Source organism: Chlorocebus sabaeus, chromosome 4 (assembly GCF_047675955.1).
Source record: "Chlorocebus sabaeus isolate Y175 chromosome 4, mChlSab1.0.hap1, whole genome shotgun sequence".
Lineage (NCBI taxonomy): Eukaryota > Metazoa > Chordata > Mammalia > Primates > Cercopithecidae > Chlorocebus > Chlorocebus sabaeus.
The window spans coordinates 21,290,661-21,310,346 of record NC_132907.1 but is presented as its reverse complement, the minus strand read 5'-3'; the positions used below and the strand labels follow the sequence as shown (position 1 = coordinate 21,310,346).

The following is a 19,686-nucleotide window of genomic DNA, read 5'->3' as shown; positions in this document are numbered from 1 at the left end:
ATGAGTATGTGAGTTTTTAATATCTATTGCTTTTAACGTATTTACTTGTACAGCGCCCTCTTCATGTATTTTCATATTCGTAAGCAATTGGAATAGTTTAAATTTTCTTCTCATGTATAAATACCTGTGGGCTGGACTTTCAGGCATGTCTCATCTCACATCATGCCATGGGAAATTGTCAATAGTGCATTGACTGTGGCAGGCAATTGATATATCTTCCTCTAAAGTCCAAGACATTTTTTTGCTGTTTCCCCATTTTCTAAAAGGTGTTTGTCTTTGAAAATATATTGCTAACTACCATCTCTACATACAAATAAAATTTTTAAATGTTTACTCTCCCATCTAAATCTGGATGGTGAGTGCCAGATAATAAAAGAAACTGAAATGCCATACACTTTTTAGCGCTTGTCATTCAAATGAAATGCTTTAATCCTAGTGTTACATTCTGATTACCTCAGTTATGGAGATTATAAAGATGTTTCTGACACAAAGCAAATAAGAAACTAGTCCAACTATTGGTTGCACAACCAGGCCTCACAGAAAAGTAGAATGTAGTTCAGATTGAAAAGATACCTGAGCATTCTGCAGCAGCTCTGATAATGTACTAGAAGGCAGCATTCTTTGCTTCCTGCTATATAATTCTGCTCTCACAGTGACTCACCTGAGGGCTGGGTGGTTGAGGCATGAGGTACAAAACATAGCATAAAAAACTCGGCAGAAGGGACTTATGAATGTGACAGATAACTCACTTGGTTTGCAGTTTTTCTGTAGCTCTCTTTACCTTTACTTCTACCCATCCAGATGAGGAAAAGGTCTCCAGGTAGATACCATTTCAACTGTTTCACAGTCTTTTTTTTTTTTTTTTTTTTTTTTTGTGAGATGGAGTCTCACTCTGTCACCAGGCTGGAGTACAGTGGCACGGTCTCAGCTCACTGCAACCTCTGCCTTCTGGGTTGAAGTAATTCTCCTGCTCCAGCCTCCTGAGTAGCTGTGCGCCACCATGCCTGGCTCATTTTTGTATTTTTGGTAGAGATGGGGTTTCGCCATCTTAGCCAGGCTGATCTTGAACTCCTGACCTCAAGTGATCCGCCCGCCTCAGCCTCCCAAAGTGCTGGGATTACAGACGTGAGCCACTGTGCCTGGCCTGTTTCCCCTCTGAATTGCTCTACATTTTAAAACCAGAATATTAAAAAGTGACAGGAATTGAAGCACATAAATATCAGCTAATGTAAGTTTGAAAATAAGGCTTATTGGCGAGGCAAGGTGGTTCACATTTATAATCCTAGCACTTTAGGAGGCTGAGGTGGGAGGATCAGTTGAGCCCAGGAGTTCGAGACCACCCTGGGCAAGATTGTGAAACCCTATCTTTACCAAAAAAGTATAAAATTAACTAGGTGTGATGGCTTACGCCTGTAGTCCCAGCTACACTTCAGCCTGGGCAAGAGGGAGACCCTGTCTCAAAAAAAAAAAAAAAAAAAAATGGAGAGAAAGAAAATTGGCTTATTGTGTATGTGCCCTGGGAATTCAGATTTGGAAAACATCTGACTGAATTAACATCTATGACTTAATTCACACTACATATTTTAAATTTTTAAATTTATCAGATGTCTGTCATATTTATTTTATATTATTTTTAAATTTTTTTCCTAAACAGCCAAGTTCATTTTTCAAGTAATATACATTCATATGTGTCTTAAAACTAGAAATTTAATTTTTGCTTCTGCATTTACCTTAATTTGGAAAATATTTATATGTAATAAAATTATGAGATGGGATCAGAAAGCTTTTTTGCTAACCTTGGTTGTTACAAATGCATTTAAATTGTATTTCTTCTACATTAAGCCCAGAAAATAGGCTTTAATAGATTTGTTCATGGAGACATTTTTAGTATCAGTATAGATTTAAGTATATTTTATAGAGTCCATTTATGAAAAATATAAATATAAGGAGGTAATAACCAGATTGGTATTTTTACTTTACTTTGTAATAATAGTTTATAGCCTATTAATAATAATGTCTCTTTTTCTTAAACTTGGATCATCCAATCAGACCTTAAGAATTTGTATATTCAAAGCATAACTTTCAGAGGTAATTTCTATTTATTACAAATGTGCCCTTAATCAAAGTGATACTTCATAAACAAGCAAATCAAAATTAAAATCAGCATTTGAAAGAAGAAAATTCAGATTATTTTAAAATCTAAAAGTTTTCTTCCATGAATGAAGAAAAGTTAAGTGTTTTTCCTTCTAAAAACAAAACTTTACTTTCAGGTGTAATTATTATATATTGCCTAAATGCCTTTTTCCTCATTCCTAAATTCTAATTTTAGAAGATTCTTTTTCTTCCTAAAGGAGAATAAAGAAAAGATTTCCTTTTTTTTAAGGAAAAGGTAATGTGAACTGAAACCCAATTCTGAATTTCAATTATTTTAGGTACGAACATTAAAGAGTTTTACACAGAATATTTTCTTTTAATATTTATGTTGTGGAAATGGATAATAGTCTTGTTAGGAAAAATTCATAATCTCTTTAACAGTTATAAAACAGTAAATGATAAATGATGGCATTTCTGATCTTGGATCCTAGAAACTAAGCTAAACTAGATTTTTTTTTTTTTTTTTTTTTTGTCTTCAGAAATAATGTAGGGAAACCTAACTTATGAAGTATATACTTCTTAAAATAAACATGAATTATTGTTCCTGTTTATGATTTAGATAATCCAGGAAAGGAAGTTAATAAACTGAGTGAGCATAAACGATCCATCTCTCCGCTACTTTTTGAAGAGAGTCCTTCTGATTTGCTGCCCCCAGGAGATCCTTTCCAAGTGAACTTTGAAGAACAAAACAGTCCTCAAATACTCCAAAACTCAATTGTTTTTGGAACATCAGCCGAGGAAGTGGTAAAGGAAATTCGTTTCAGAATTGAGCAAAAAACAACATTGACAGCCAGTGCAGGTATTTAAAAGGGTATTGGTGGCCACTATAGTTATAATTTTCAGACTGGCTAATTCAAGTGTAATATTAGTAGTTTCTCATTATAAAGTATTTAGTAACATTTTACTTATCTAGTCTTTGATTCAACTTCTAATGACTTTACCTATTCAGAATAGCTGTGAACCTAGTAAGTAAATTGGAGTTAAGCAGACTATGAGCCTGAAGAAAAAAGAGATTATAAATTTCTTTCTTTTTTTTTTTTTTTTTTTTTTTGAGATGGAGTCTTGCTCTGTCGCCCAGGTTGGAGTGCAGTGGGGCAATCTCATTCAGCTTATTGCAGCCTCTGCCTCCTGGATTCAAGCGATTCTCCTGCCTCAGCCTCCTGAGTAGCTGGGACTATAGGCGCATGCCGCCACGCCCGGCTAATTTTTTGTATTTTCAATAGAGACGGGGTTTCACCATGTTAGCCAGGATGGTCTTGATCTCCTGACCTCGTGATCCGCCCACCTTGGCCTCCCAAAGTGCTGGATTACGGGTGTGAGCCACCATGCCCGACCCATAAATTTCATATAGCTATCTTTTTCTAGCACAAAATATATTTTTATTGGTTTTGCATGTAATACTTATTAGTTTTTCCTTGGGAGACTTCAATCCTGTCCAAGATTACATTGCAGGAGAGAACCCGGATGGCCACAAGGTAGGAGACAAAAGGAATACTAACTAGCAACATAGCAATCCAGGATCATCTGGTAAAGGAAAAACAAATTGACATATGTTGTTAACCCATGAGGCCATCACTGTCTCTTAGCATAATAACTATTATTCATCATGAGGACCCTGAACTATCTTGTAAAAGCCAAACTGTGATTAGGTAAATCTTTTCTTTCTACACCAAAACATGAGAATGAATAATGCATTTTAGGAAGATCTATATAACAATTGACATGAACTGTTTAATGAATCTATTTGAATATACCTATTTCAAATTATCTTAATCAGGATTCCTAGAAATTGTAAAACATCTTTCTGAAAAATAGTAATCTGTTCTGTGAATAACATAAAAAGGATACACCAATCTAATTATTATTTTAAATATACTATAACCAGAATCTTCGATTTTTTGCTTTATGTGGATAATCTATGCAAAAGACCTTTTCAAAGAGTAAACATCCACCCTAAATTATATTCTGGATCTTTTCTGAGAGGTAGATATAGAACCACTATAAAAACAATCTGGGCTGGGCATGATGGCTCACGCCTGTAATCCCAGCACTTTGGGAGGCTAAAGCTGGTGGACCACTTGAGGTCAGGAGTTCGAGACCAGCGTGACCAATATGGTGAAACCCCCGTCTCTACTGAAAATACAAAAATTACCCAGGCGTGGTGGTGCATGCCTCTAATCCCAGCTACTTGGGAGGCTGAGACAGGAGAATAACTTGAACCCAGGAGGTGGAGGTTACAGTAAGCCAAGATCGTGCCACTGCCTCCAGCCTGGGTGACAGAGCAAGCCTCCATCTGGAAAAAATAAAAAATTCTGTATTCCTACTAAAGGTAGTAAGTAAACTAATAATTACACTTGATATTACTTAGCTCAGAAATTACTCTTACGTTTTAAAATATCATGGAGAATTAAATATTTCTCATTTTTGCCGCCACAGTAACTAGTACAATTTCTTTTCCTAAAACCATAGCAAGCCCTGGGGACATAGATGGTAATCAAATGTTATTTTTAAAGTAGCATTATATATCATTTGAGATTTTTTGCAATTAACTTTTTTTTCTGTTTTGTTATTGTATTTTTAAAAGTCACACATATCAACTTCTTTGAGTCATCAGAGTATTCTTCTTTTAAGGCATTGCCCCAAATACAATGTTAGCAAAAGTATGCAGTGATAAGAATAAACCAAATGGACAATACCAAATTCTTCCCAATAGACAAGCTGTGATGGACTTCATCAAGGATTTACCCATTAGAAAGGTAAGATTTTTACATACAGTTTATTTTTGTATATGTACTCTGAATTCTGAAGAGATACTATGTAGGTCAATAGTTAATCATTCTTTGCTAAAATGTTTTAAAACAATAGATAACAAGCAAGAACTATAATGGGTGATTAAATTTGAACTTGAAGAAACCTTTCTGTGAAACCCTAAAAGTGAGATTTAGCTTATTTGCTGTAAACTTTTAAGAAAGTAATAATCACAGATTTTTAAGTGAATTCCTGCCAAGGAGAAGAGAAATTAAAAGAATATTTCTAACAGTCCCTTCATCTGTAACTTAGTGCTATCTTAGTTCTAAAGTCTAGATTGCTGCTAGATTAGTGGGCATGATGCTTCAAAGAGATTTAGAATTTTAACTGTTTTTGACAAAGAATAAACCAAAATATTTTGCCATTTTAAAAATGGTAAAATTATACCTCAGGGGTTCCAGAAAGTGTTCACTGTATTATTTTTTAGAGCTTCTAGATTTTTCTGCATATATATACTTTTTTTTCAATAATTACACCATACACTACTGTATATGATCTAGGACTTTCTTTTCTCATTCAACATAATGTACATGAATGAATTTAAATATTTTTCAGTGCTCAGTATGTAATATATAGTGATTACTGACTAGTATATGTAAGGTGTAGCTGCAAAGCAGTGTTTTTCAATATGTTTTTCAAGTATGAATAGGTATTCCCTTTAAAAAGGTTTTGGGTTCAAATACCTTTGGAGTGTACTACTCTTGATGTGTCACTATGCATATTAATATATTAAAGATTCATAAATCTTGGAATAAAAAGTTTCACTTAAATTTGTTAATCCCACCATTCCCCAAGTTTATATGAACACAGCACTCCTTTTTTTAATGCCTTTTGAAATTACATGAAGCCCTAGTTTAGTAAATGTGGTCAAAAAGTAATTAAAGCAGTTTTCCTGCATGACTTGTGAAGATAGTCACATTATTCGTACCTTTTATCGATTATAAAAGATAAAATGAGCACTTTGGGAAGCCAGGGTGGGCGGATCACCTGAGGTCAGGAGTTCGAGACCAGCCTGACCAACATGGAGAAGCCCCATCTCTACTAAAAATACAAAATTAGCCGGGTATGGTGGCGCATGTCTATAATCCCAGCTACTCAGGAGGCTAAGGCAGGAGAATCGCTTGAACAACCCAGGAGGCGGAGGTTGCCGACATGGCGCCACTGCACTCCAGCCTGGGCAACAAGACCGAGACTCCATTCCCCCCGCCCCCCAAAAAAAAAGTATAATGAGATTGTAATCTCAATTTTTAGCTTAACTTAAAATCTATTAATAATAAATATTGATTCTTTTCTAGGTTTCTGGAATAGGAAAAGTTACAGAGAAAATGTTAAAGGCCCTTGGAATTATTACATGTACGGAACTTTACCAACAGAGGGCATTGCTTTCTCTCCTTTTCTCTGAAACATCTTGGCATTATTTCCTTCATATCTCCTTGGGTCTAGGTTCAACATACCTGACAAGGTATCTATATGTATTGTCATTCTGCTTTTTCTTTAGCGTTTGCTGCAATGTGAGTTTTAACCATTGAGATGAGGCTATCTGGATAACATGTTTTAAAATTCTTTCAGGCTAGTTTAATTCAAAATATAATGTTTGAATTAGAGTCAACAGATTGGATGTAGGAGGAAAGGAAAAGAAGAATAAAGAATCACTCCTAGGTTGTGGCGTCAGCAGTTGGGTAGAGAGACAAGAGGAATGATAGCTACTTTCTTTTTTATCCCTACCTTGTTCTTTGTTCAGAACCTAAGAAATGCCAGTAGTCAGGTTGTTGTGAAAAGAAAGATGGCCATATTCTGTAATTCACCCTTTAAGGAAGGAGATGTAATGATTCTTTGAAAGCCTTAAACTACATTTCTTTTCTTTTCCAGATTTGTAAATGATTCATTCATTTAGTACTGACTACTTTACTTTGTGTTAGGTACTATTCTAGGCACTGTGGATAACAGCAGCGAATAGGACAAATTCCTGCCCTCATGGAGTTTACAGACTAGTGTGAGCGATAGAAATAATCAAATACACACATGAAGAAAGTAAAGCAGAGTGAGGGCATAGAAAATGACTGGGGAGTAAGTGTGAAGGGTTAGCAACCATCATCCAAAGGCAGAGAGACCTGAGGGAGCCTGCCATGCAAAGGCTAGAAGAGGGAACAGCTGGAGGAAATACCCTGGGTTTTCTTCCCTGCCACTCTTTCATGTAGGTCTTAAAAAGAGGAACCCTAGAGGTAGAAGGTAAATTGTTGTGGGATAGTAGGTGAAAAGAAGGAAATTTTAAAAGACTGGGAATCATGGAAGTCAACACTGGGCACTATTTTTACAATTTTGTCATCACCTTGTCAGCCTGTCCTCAAAATGACTCCTTTATATTCTTGTATTTAAACTGAAGGACAACAATAAAAATCAATGAGGATGCATGTAAAATTGATGGATCAATTAAGCCTACTAAATTGTACAGAGAGTGCAAGGCTTGTTGTATTGCTTTTCTCATCTCTTCCTGCTCTTCAATCTTTTGAGTCCGCAGTTAGCTGACTTTAATCTTCAGTGGACATAATGAAAGATAAAGATATCACAGCACCATAAATAATTATATTTGAAGATAGCAGGAAATAAAACTTCATTTTTAATCCAAAATTTTTTTTATTCCATAGTGCTTGAAAACAATATAGTTCTGATGTAACATAACGTATATTAACTTGTGGTATTTAGAGATGCAGGTAAGGCTTTTACATGAAATTCATAGGTAATTTATAATAAAAAATACAAAGCCTGCCTTTCCCTCTGCCCATATTCTCTATTCGCCTGTTCTGCTTTGCTTTTTAATCAGAGTACTTCTCCCCTTCTAACCCGTTCCATATTTACTACTATATTTGTTTATCTGTCTCTCTCCAATGGGATATATACATTTCCTAAGGGCAAGTACTTGGTCTGTTTCCTTCATTACTGTATCCTCAAGTTCTAGAACAGTGCTTGAATCATAATAGGTTCACTAAATATTTGGAAAATGAGTACTCTACATGTCATTTCAACTTTTTGGTTTTAACTAATCCTGTCAGAGCAGCTAGAATACAGCCAAACTAGGTGGTTCAGATTCCCAATCTTCATCCTATAGCTGTGTACCAAATTCTGACTGAGGTTCTATATAGTGGTAAAAATGAATAATGAATAGGCTGTGGGAGAAAGAAGTTAATATACTAAGCCAAAAACTAGATAACTGATTTTAAATTATTTAAAATTCAATTATATTTTATAACTGGAAGATATTACACTATCACTTCCTATTTGTTTTTATAAGTTGTGGTTTTTGATAGTCAGGTTTTTAATAGAAGCAATTTCTAATATCTACCTATTTTCAAGTTTGTTCTTTTCAATAGATATAGACTTGATTCATAATCATATTAGCATCTTACCTATCTATGTTCTTTGCTGATTTATTTTTAGATAAAAAACTGTTTTTCATGATGTATAAATTTTAATAAAAAATTTGAGATCTCTAAAAGGTAATTGATATGTTAAATCCTCTTCATTAACTAAAAACAACTCAGTCTTTGAAAAATAAAGACTTTTTTTTTTCATTTCAAGGGATGGAGAAAGGAAGAGTATGAGCGTTGAGAGGTAATGTTTTATTAATTATTGTTAATTGTGCATAATTCATGTTATTTTAAACTAATATTGAATTAATTTTTAGTAAATATCACTGAAATAAGAAATCTATTTGCAAATTACTATAACAATTTTTAGTAGTTTACACTCCCTGCAGTAAATGCCTTGGTATAAGACTATTATTTTCAGTTGCTATAATCTCGAAATTAACTTCAGCTATTTTTTAATGTTGGTTTTAATACTACCTAGTGAAAACCAAGCATTTTAGAATTTCATATCTTAATTTCTAGCTTGTTTATAAGGACAATTGAGTATTTACTTCAGAAATTTAAGAAGTAACAATTGGAATTCTTCCTAAAATTATTTCAATATTGGTGATTAAGCAGAAGCTTAATCAAACAGTGAAATATTACTGATGAAAGAGAGCTTAAAGATGATCTAGTTTAGTGGTTTACAATCTTGTTTGAAAACCAAACGAAATAATGATGGAAACTTACTGTTTGGGGAAATAAGTCATTGTTTGAAACGTCCTTCAATTATCTCCTCAAAGCAGCAAGGTTCCACTGAGACATTTAAGAAACACTGACCTAGGGCCCGGCAAGGTGGCTCAAACCTGTAATCCCAGCACTTTGGGAGGCTGAGGTGGGCAGATCACTTGAGGCCAGGAGTTCAAGATGAGCCTGGCCAACATGGCAAAACCCTGTCTTTACTAAAAATACAAAAATCAGCCCGGCATAGTGGCTTACACCTTTAATGTCAGCTACTTGGGTGGCTGAGGCAAGAGAATTGCTTGAACCCAGGAGGCGGAGTTTGCAGTAAGCTGAGATGGCACCACTCCACTGCAGCCTGGGCGACAGAGTACGACTCTGTCTCAAAATCAAAACAAGACAAGGCCGGGCGCGGTGGCTCAAGCCTGTAATCCCAGCACTTTGGGAGGCCGAGACGGGTGGATCACGAGGTCAGGAGATCGAGACCATCCTGATTAACACGGTGAAACCCCGTCTCTACTAAAAACACAAAAAACTAGCTGGGCGAGGTGGCGGGCGCCTGTAGTCCTCGCTGCTCGGGAGGCTGAGGCAGGAGAATGGCGTAAACCCGGGAGGCGGAGCTTGCAGTGAGCTGAGATCCGGCCACTGCACTCCAGCCCGGGCGACAGAGCAAGACTCCGTCTCAAAAAAAAAAAAAAAAAAAAAAAAAAAAAAAAAAAAAAATCGAAACAAGACAAAACAAAACACTGACCTAGTACAAGGTTGTGTTCATATTCCACATATGTTATTTGTGGTCAGAAAAGCTGAATAACTTTTACAGGACAGCATAATAAATGGCTTTGATAAAAATTGCTATTTTAGGTTTTGGTCCATATGAAAGCAAGCAAAGAGAGATTTAAAAAAAAAGCATCCAAAAGCAAAATAGTATTGCCCTATTTGATAAATTTCTCTGCCATTTTCTCTGTTATTGGGAGCACTATTTGATGTACAGGAATGTGGTCTCCACTTTTTTTTTCCTGGAAACTGTCTCCTCTTGGCTTTTTAAAATGGGCAATATAACATCAAATTTGGTATGAAGTTGGGGGAAAGGAGGTTGCAATTTATATCACAAACTAACTTCTCTAATACAGAAGGAACTCTTATAATCAATAAAAAAAGGGACAGTAAGCCAACAGAAAAAATGAACAAAGGTCTAATTAATTAACAGAAAAGGAAATACAAATGGCTCTTAAAACAAGTGAAAATATTACCATTTTCATTTATAATTAAAGAAATATAGATTGAAAGTTCTCTCAGATACGTTTCTTTCACTAATCAGGTTGGCAAAGGTTCTAGCATACTCTCTTGGCAACACTGTAGGAATGAAAATGTGTAAACTTTAGAGGGGGAGTACATTAGGTTTTTTTTATTGCTATTAAAACAAGTTTCTACAAATTTAGTGGCTTAAAACAACACAGATTTATTCTCTATCATTCTGAAAGTCAGTGGTTCTAAAGTTAATGTGTTGGTAGATCTCCATTTCTTCTAGAAGCTCTGGGAGAGAGTCCATTTCTTTATGAAAAGGTTCTAGAGGCCATAGAAGCTTTGGCTCATAGCCTCAGCAACTTCTTTCTCTGACTGTAACCCTCCTACCTCCTTCTTATAAGGACCCTTGGGATTACATTGGGCAAAGCTGAACATTCCAGAATAATCCTCCGTCAGAATTTAATCACATCTACTAAGTCCCTTTTGTCATATAAGATACTAGGTTCACAGATTTCAGGGATTAGGATGTGGACATCTTTAGGGACCATTATCTAGCCTACCACAGGGGGTAAGAAATTTGATAATATGTGTCAAAATCACAGATACATGTACTTTGATGCCATAATTCTTTTACTAAGAATTAATTCCAGAGATGTAGTCACATGTCATTTTACATATATACAGGGTTACTTATTGCATTTTTTATGATAGAAAAAAACTGTAATATCCATGAATAGAGAATTGGTTAAATTACCTTACATCATTAAATTAGAATATTATGCTGCTATATAAAAATGAGGAAATCATTTACTCATGGGGAACTCTCACCATGATAAATTGAGAAAAGCAGGGTACTAAACAATGTATCTAAAATTCTACTGTTTATGTAAAAAATGAGAGGAAAATGTCTAGTGGTTTGCTTATTATATGTATATATACTTGGAATATTTCTCTTTTTTTTTGAGACGGAGTATCTGTTGCCCAGGCTGGAGTGCAGTGGCGTGATCTTAGCTCACTGCAAGCTCCACCTCCCGGGTTCTCGCCCTTCTCCTGCCTCAGCCTCCCAAGTAGCTGGGACTACAGGCGCCCGTATACGTGGAATATTTCTAAGGAATTCATAAGAATAAGAAGCTGACACATTGGTTGCCACTAGGAAAGAGAACTGAGTAGCTGAGGTTAAGGTTAAAAGTAGAAAGGGGACTCTTTACTGAAGAGTTACTTGCTCAGGGTCCATACTTATCATTCTGGTCTCTTTGTATTATCCTCTTTTATGTTAATATCACTTGTCAACTTATTTCAACACTCTTTTGTAGATGAATTCAAAATACCTACATTTAATCTTATCAACCTTCTATTTTCAGCTGTCTATTAAACAACTCTGCCTAGGTTCCATGAGCCAACCCCTTAAATCTACTTAAAGGTGTTTCTCATCCAGAAAATCCATGTACAGTAATTAGAATGATGTTCTCATTTAGACTTTCTTAACATAATCCTCTGTAACAAAGTCTATATATACATATACCCTAATCTGTTTTAAGTTCTGGAGGCATTACCATTATCTGTTGGTAATTTTAATTATCTTTTTTGTGATATAATAGAGCAACAGCATAAAATTGTTTCTTTGCTACTCAAGCTTTCCTGTTTAAGTGGGTTTCCATTATTTATATAGATCTTAGATGTTTTTACTTAATTAAATTTTAGTTCATCTGAAAACTTTATTTTGTACTGCAGAAAATATAACTTCATGCTAGCCGTATAAACATGCATACCATTTCCAAATTATCCTGGATTATAGTTTACTTTGTGCACCAAAATTATTCTTATCTTTCTAGGACATTCAGTGAGATAAATAAAGCGGAAGAACAATACAGCCTATGTGAAGAACTTTGCAGTGAACTTGCTCGAGATCTACAGAAAGAAGGACTTAAGGTGCTTTATTTTGATATGGTGTCCTTAGTTTTTAAGTTTTTTAATAATAAAATGCTACCTTAAAGCTAGAGTTAGATTACACATTATTCTTAAAGGTGAATACAAATTAATAAACGTCAGAATAGTGCAGTCCTATCACCAACAGTCAGATACAGATCCAATTCTGACCTATATCTGGAGTCTGTGATGGGGTGATTCTATGAAGAAGCAACTTGTGAGGATAGTGTGGTTCAGTATAATTCAGAGGACTTTACTTCTGTACCTCAGGAGTACATTTGAATAAGTTAAAACCAGAGTTACACTGGCATTAGAGAATAAGGCAGAAGAAAGAATTTCCAGAGAATTGTATTCACATATTACAAATGTCTTTCCAATCATCCTTTAATGTTTTTCTTACTTAGACAATGGCTTTCTAAAATAGCCATTTTGTTTCAAGCTTGTAATCCAGGTTGCTTAACACAGGACAACAAAACCCATAAGACTTTAAACTTGCTATTTTATAATCTTCACTCACAACAATTTATATTTAGAGTATTCCCAACACTCTCAAACCAGAGGCAGAATCAGTACAAAGTGTAATAAAAAAGTATTTTAAAATTGCTACACAGGTACAAATATCTGGTTTGATAGAAGAAATGAGACCTAGTGTTCAATAGATCAGTAAAGTGATTATAGTGTATAGTAATGTATTTTACATATCAGAATAGCTAGAAGAGAACTATTTGCATGTTTCTAGCATAAAGAAAATACAAATATGTAAGGTGGTAGATATCCCAAGTACACTTATTTGATCTTTACAAAGATCAAAACTATGAGGTACATGTGATAACTTACTATGTTCATATAATGCATTAGTAAAACTATTACGCTAATCAGTGAAAAATTTGTTTTAAAAAAATTAGTACCAAGAGTGGGATACCTTATGAGTATTTTTCTCATAGTCCTTCTCTATCATACCTTGAGTTTAAATAATTTTCTTTTTAAAAAATGTTTAAATAAACATTTAATTTTATGATCATTTTAGGTTTCCAGAAAAGTCACAAAAATAATAGAATTTCAGCATACTCCTCACCTGGTTTCCTCCATTATTAACATATTACCAGAGTACATTTGTCAAAAGTAAGAAACTGATATTTCGTTCATTGCCAATTATTAAGTCAACCCCAGACTTTATTTGGAGTTTACTTAGTTTTCCATTAATATCCTCCCTGCCTTCTAGAATTCAATCCAGGGGACTACATTGCATTTAGCTGTCATGTCTCTCCGGTTTCCTGCTCTGTGATAGTTTCTTAGTTTTTCCTTCTTTTTCATGACCTCGACAATCTTGGGTATTACCATACAGGTATTCTGCAGAATGTCGCCCAATCTGGGTTTGTCTGATGATTTTCTCATAATTAGATCAGGGTTATGGATTTTTAGAAAGAATATCACAAAGAGGAAGTGCCCTTCTCATAACATCCTGTCATGGGGTATATAATAGTCACATGATGTCATGGATGATATTAACTTTCCTTACTTGGTTACTGTTTGCTAGGCTTCTCCACTGTGAAGTTAGTGTTTTTCCCTTTGGAAGTAAGTCAGTAAATCTAATCTACCCTCAGATGAGAGAGAGCAGGAATTAACTTCCTCCTCCAGGGGATACTAAAATATACATAACATAAAATTTACCATTTTAACCATTTTTAAGTGTACAGTTCATACTGTTTTATAACCATCACCACCACCCATCTCTAGAACTGTTTCATTGTCTCCACTGAAACCCTGCACTCATAAAACACTTAACTGTAAAAGGAATTCTTATATTTAAATTGTTTGGCATAGCATCTGACAATGCAGAAGGCACACAATAAGTGTGAGCTATTCATAAGTCCTTTTCAGTGAGACACTTTTAGAAATATTTTTTCCTTCCTTTGTAGATAATGAATCAACCTCCAAAAGAGATTCAGTAAAAGTAAAAGTGATCATTTAACCTTTCCCTTAATGTAATGGCCTTTCATAAAAATTCAGTTGTGGGGCCAGGCACAGTGGCTCATTCCTGTAATCCCAGCTTTTTGGGAGGCTGAGGTGGGTGGATCACCTGAGGTCAGGAGTTTGAGATCAGCCTGGCCAACATGGTGAAACCCCATCCCTACTAAAAATGGTGGCGGGCACCTGTAATCCTAGCTACTCTGGAGGCTGAGGCAGGAGAACCATTGGAACCTGGAAGGCAGAGGCTGCAGTGAGCCGAGATCCCGCCACTGCACTCCAGCCTGGGCAACAGAGTGAGACTCTGTCTAAAACAAAAAACAAACAAAAAAATTCAGTTGGGAAGGGGAATAATAATTACTGGCTAAAATGGGATTTTAGGTCAGGCATAGTGGCTCATGCCTGTAATCTCAGCACATTAGGAAGCTGAGGCAAGAGATTGCTTGAGCCCAGGAGTTCAAGACCAGCCTGGACAACACAGTGAAATCACGTCTCTACAAAAAAAAATTTTAAAATTAGCTGGACATGCTGGCACGAGTGTGTAGTCCCAGCTACTTGGGAGGCTGAGGCAGGAGGATAGCATGAGCCTGGGAGGTCGAAGCTGCAGTGAGCCATGATCACGCCAATGTACTCCAGCCTGGGCAATAGAGCGAGACCCCCATCTCAAAAACAAAATAAAATGGGATTTCAGCTTGTGTTTGGAAAGGGGAGTAAAAGTTTTTGGCTAAAATGGTATTTTAATTTTTTTTTTTTTTTTTTTTTTTTTTTTTTTTTGAGGTGGAGTCTTGCCCCGTCACCCAGGCTGCAGTGCAATGGTATGATCTCAGCTCAATGCATCCTCCGACTCCCAGCTTCAAACTGTTCTCCTGCCTCAGTCTCCCCAGTCACTGGGATTAAAGGCGCCTGCCGTCATGCCCAGCTAATTTTTGTATTTTTAGTAGAGACAAGGTTTCACCATATTGGCCAGGCTGGTCTTGAACTCCTGACCTCGTGATCCGCCCGCCTCGGCCTCCCAAAGTGCTGGGATTACAGGCACGAGCCACCACGCCAGGCCTCTTATTCTTTGTGGTATTTTTATCACCATGTTTTATAAATAATTGGTTATACTTCCATAATCTTATGTCCGTAAACCTTTCTGAATTTTTCTAACATGTAAATGACTTTTTTCTAGAAGTTAGGAAGTCATACAGAATAATGTATTCTGGTGGATGCAGTAGCTCATGCCTATAATCGCAACACTTTGCAAGGCCAGGATCGCTTGAGGCCAGGAATTTGAGACTAGCCTAGGTAACGTAGTGAGACTCCATCTCTACAAAAAATAAAAAATTAGCTGGTGTAGTGACATGCACTTGTAATCTTAGCTACTCAGGAGGCTGAGGCAAGAGGATCACTTGAGCCCAGAAGTTGAAGGCTGCAGTGAGCTACAGCTGTGCCAGCGTACTCCAGCATGGACAACAGAGAGAGACTCTGTCTCATAAATAAATGAATAACATATTGTATGTGTTATAGGGTAGAACTGTTACCATTAAGTTGAAGAATGTGAATTTTGAAGTAAAAACTCGTGCATCTACAGTTTCATCTGTTGTTTCTACTGCAGAAGAAATATTTGCCATTGCTAAGGAATTGCTAAAAACAGAAATTGATGCTGATTTTCCACATCCCTTGAGATTAAGACTTATGGGTATGACTTTTTTATTTTTTTGTTTTTCCTTAAATCTGCTAGGTTTTCCCAAATAATTAACTTTGGGAATACAGGGGGCCCCCAACTTAACAATGGTTCAAGTTAATGATTTTTCAACTTTGCGATGGTGGGAAAGTTGTGTGCTTTCAGTACACTCTTGACTTACAGTGCGGTTACATCCCGATAAACCTGTCATAAATTGAAAGTATTGTAAGTTGACTTATTATGTTTTCAATTTACAGTGGGTTTATCTGGATACAATCCTATTGTAAGTCAATGAGCACCTGTATTCCTCACCTTCATTTTATTTCTTAAACCTGTTTAGGAAGTTCTTCCTTTGCTGCTGCCATTTATCTTAATTATTAGACCCTGATGTGTGAAGCCATGATCATTAGTTTAATTCCAGTAAGAGCCAATTAAAGTTGTTCTTTTCCTCATAACTTAATGAAATTCTTGTGGCCAGGTATCTTTCAAAATTCAAAACTTTTCACATTTTGGAAAGCAAATTCAGTGCATGTAGAGTATATTATGTTGTAATACTTCTTTGTGGATCTGGGGCAACACCCCCTATTCAAACATATTAATATTTCTATAGCAAAACAAAATATTCAGAGACTGTAAAGACTGATGACTTTAATTTAGTCATCAGGTATCACTTGTTGCTTACAATTTTCAGAACTTTTTGGATTTTGGAATTACAGATAAAGGATTGTGACATTGTGAAATCACATCTCCAAGCCATTACATGGTAAAAACTAACAAGCCATGTTTCCAAAGTGAACTGGTTGAAAGTATGTATATGGATCAGCACTCCAAATGCACATTTTACTAGTAAGGAGTGGGTCACTAGCCATACTTTAATTTATGAAAGATACAGCACACACTGAAATCTACTGAATAAAGTGTTAATTAAAAGAGCCAGGCCAGGCGTGGTGTCTCACACCTGTAATCCCAACACTTTGGGAGGCCAAGGCAGGTGGATCGCCTGAGGTCAGGAGTTTGAGACCAGCTTGGCCAACATAGTGAAACCCCATCTCTACTAAAACTACAAAAAATTAGCTGGACACGGTGGTGGGCACCTGTAATCCCAGCTGCTCGAGAGGCAGAGGCAGGAGAATCACTTGAACCTGGGAAGTGGAGGTTGCAGTGAGCTGAGATCACACCATTGCACTCCAGCCTGGGCAACAAGAGTGAAACTCTACCTCAAAAAAAAAAAAAAAAAAAAAAAAAAAGGCCAAGAGCAGATATCTATAGAAGCTTAATTCATAATTGCCAAAACTTTCAAACAAGCAAGATGTCCTTCGGTACATGAATGGATAAATAAACTGTGGTACATACAGACAGTGGAATAATATTCAGCACAGAAAAGAAGTGAATTATCAATTCATGAAAAGACATGAATGAAACTTAACTGCATAATGTTAAGTAAAAGAAGCCAATCTGAAAAAACTAAATACTGTATGATTCCAACCATATGAGATTCTGGAAAAGGCAAATATGAGTACCATAAAAAATAATTGATTGTCAGGAGTTAAGAGGAGAAGAAGGGATGAATAGGCAAAAACACAGGAATTTTAGGGCAATGAAATGATTCTGTATGATTCTATAATGACACGTCATTATAAATTTGTCCAGGCACACAGAATGTATTCCAAGGGTGAACCCTATGTAAGCTATGGACTTTAAGTGACAATGTTGTGGCAATGTAGGTTTATAGATTGTAACAAATGTACCACTCTAGTGCCACATGTTGATAGTTGGGGTGGAGGGGTATGCTTGTGTAGGGGAAGGGAATCTGTGGGAACTCATTGTACCTTCTGCTCAACTTTGCTGTGAACCTAAAATTTCTCTAAAAAATAAAGTTTATTAGAAAAAAAAGAGCTAAAGAGTCTGTATAGTTGACTCCGGTTAGTTACTGGTATTAATGTAATGGTATGTGTCATATATGAATTAAAATCCTACATCATTATGCTAACTCCAAATAGATAGTTAATATTTAATGATATTCTTTTATAAAGGAAGGTAAATTTGTACTTATAATAACAGCTTTGAAATGTCACTTATTTTTTCTCTCTAGCCAACCTTTTGCATATGTCATAGCACTAGACAAAATGTTTTTATGCATTGTGAGTGAATTGGCTTTGTTCAACATGAAATTGATTGTGATTGGTTTAATTTAGGTGTTCGGATATCTAGTTTTCCCAATGAAGAAGACAGGAAACATCAACAAAGGAGCATTATTGGCTTTTTACAGGCTGGAAACCAAGCCCTGTCAGCCACTGGGTGTATACTAGAGAAAACGGACAAAGATCAGTTTGTAAAACCTCTAGAAATGTCTCATAAGAAGAGTTTCTTTGATAAAAAACGATCAGAAAGGAAATGGAGTCACCAAGATACATTTAAATGTGAAACCGTGAATAAACAAAGTTTCCAGACATCACAACCATTCCAAGTTTTAAAGAAGAAGATGAGTGAGAATTTGGAAATATCAGAGAATTCAGATAACTGTCAGATATTTACCTGTCCTGTTTGCTTTAGGGCACAAGGGTGCATCAGTCTGGAAGCCTTTAATAAACATGTAGATGCATGTCTTGATGGATCTTCAATCAGTGAAAACTCTGAAGTGTTCTCGTGTTCACATGTTTCTGCTACCACAGTTAACAAGAAAGAAAATGTTCCTGCTTCTTCACTTTGTGAGAAGCAAGATTATGAAGCCCATCCAAAAATTAAAGAAGTGTCTTCAGTAGATTGTGTAGCTTTAGTAGATACTATAGATAACTCATCTAAAGCAGAAAGCATAGATGCTTTAAGTAATAAGCATATCAAGGAAGAATGTTCTAATCTCCCAGGCAAGTCTTTTAATATTGAACACTGTCATCAGAATTCTTCTTGCACTATTTCGTTGGAAAAAGAAGATGTTGGATTATTAAGCAGACAAGAATCCTGCCAGCCTTACTTATGTGAAGTGATAACAGGCCAAGCTCTAGTTTGTCCTGTTTGTAATGTAGAACAAAAGACTTCAGATCTAACCCTATTCAATGTGCATGTGGATGTTTGCTTAAATAAAAGTTTTATCCAAGAATTAAGAAATGACAAAGTTAACCGAGTTAATCAACCCAAAGAAAGCTCCAGAAGTACAGGTGAGTGTGTAGTCATTTTAAACTGCATGATTTTCTAGGAATATGTTTTATTAAAATTAATGAGATTGTTAAATCTGAAACATATACTATTAAATGGGTAGTTTGTGTATGCCACCATTTAGGGAAATGTTGGTTACCTTGCCATAGGTTAGAATTAACTCAAGCCTATAGATTGTGAATTTGGGGAAAACTTTGGTTTGATCTTGATTTAGCACAGAATGAACTCAAAGGTTTAAGGAGCTGAGTGATCTAATCAAAAAAGAAATTCCGTCAGAGAGTATCTGCGAAGACACAGTGGTAAATTAACTATAACTGCATAACCAGAAAGCCTCTTTAACTTATTTTTTGGTAGTGCTGACTCTACCCAAATTTCACCAATAAAATTAAGTGTAATGCTAATAAAATTAGTAAATTACAAAGAAATTATAGTTTTTGGTGTGTTTCCATATGAACTATATAGTACCACGGAAGTTATTATCTTTAATCAATAAGTTTTAACTTTTTAAATTTTTGTACAACTTTTTAATTATTTCATATTATTCATTATGGAATTTCTTGACTTTTCTTTCCTCTAAAGGTAGCTCAAGTGGAGTACAGAAGGCTGTAACAAAAACAAAAAGGTATGGCTAATTTGAGCTTTAATAAAGCTGGCTACAATATGAAATTTCAATCATTTTAT

The 19,686-nt window shown here is 35.6% G+C and overlaps 1 protein-coding gene across 3 annotated transcripts in view; it reads left to right on the top strand.

Annotated features, from left to right (window-relative positions):
- Positions 1-19,686, top strand: part of POLK (DNA polymerase kappa) — a 98,715-nt gene that overhangs the window by 67,562 nt on the left and 11,467 nt on the right. For all 3 annotated transcript variants that reach the window (XM_007975664.3, XM_073014673.1, XM_007975679.3), the window contains exons 7-14: positions 2,714-2,953; positions 4,786-4,910; positions 6,258-6,424; positions 8,539-8,571; positions 12,125-12,221; positions 15,696-15,867; positions 18,048-19,007; positions 19,585-19,627. In XM_007975664.3, the coding sequence (XP_007973855.1) occupies positions 2,714-2,953; positions 4,786-4,910; positions 6,258-6,424; positions 8,539-8,571; positions 12,125-12,221; positions 15,696-15,867; positions 18,048-19,007; positions 19,585-19,627 (1,837 nt within the window). The remainder of the gene's footprint in view (positions 1-2,713; positions 2,954-4,785; positions 4,911-6,257; positions 6,425-8,538; positions 8,572-12,124; positions 12,222-15,695; positions 15,868-18,047; positions 19,008-19,584; positions 19,628-19,686) is intronic.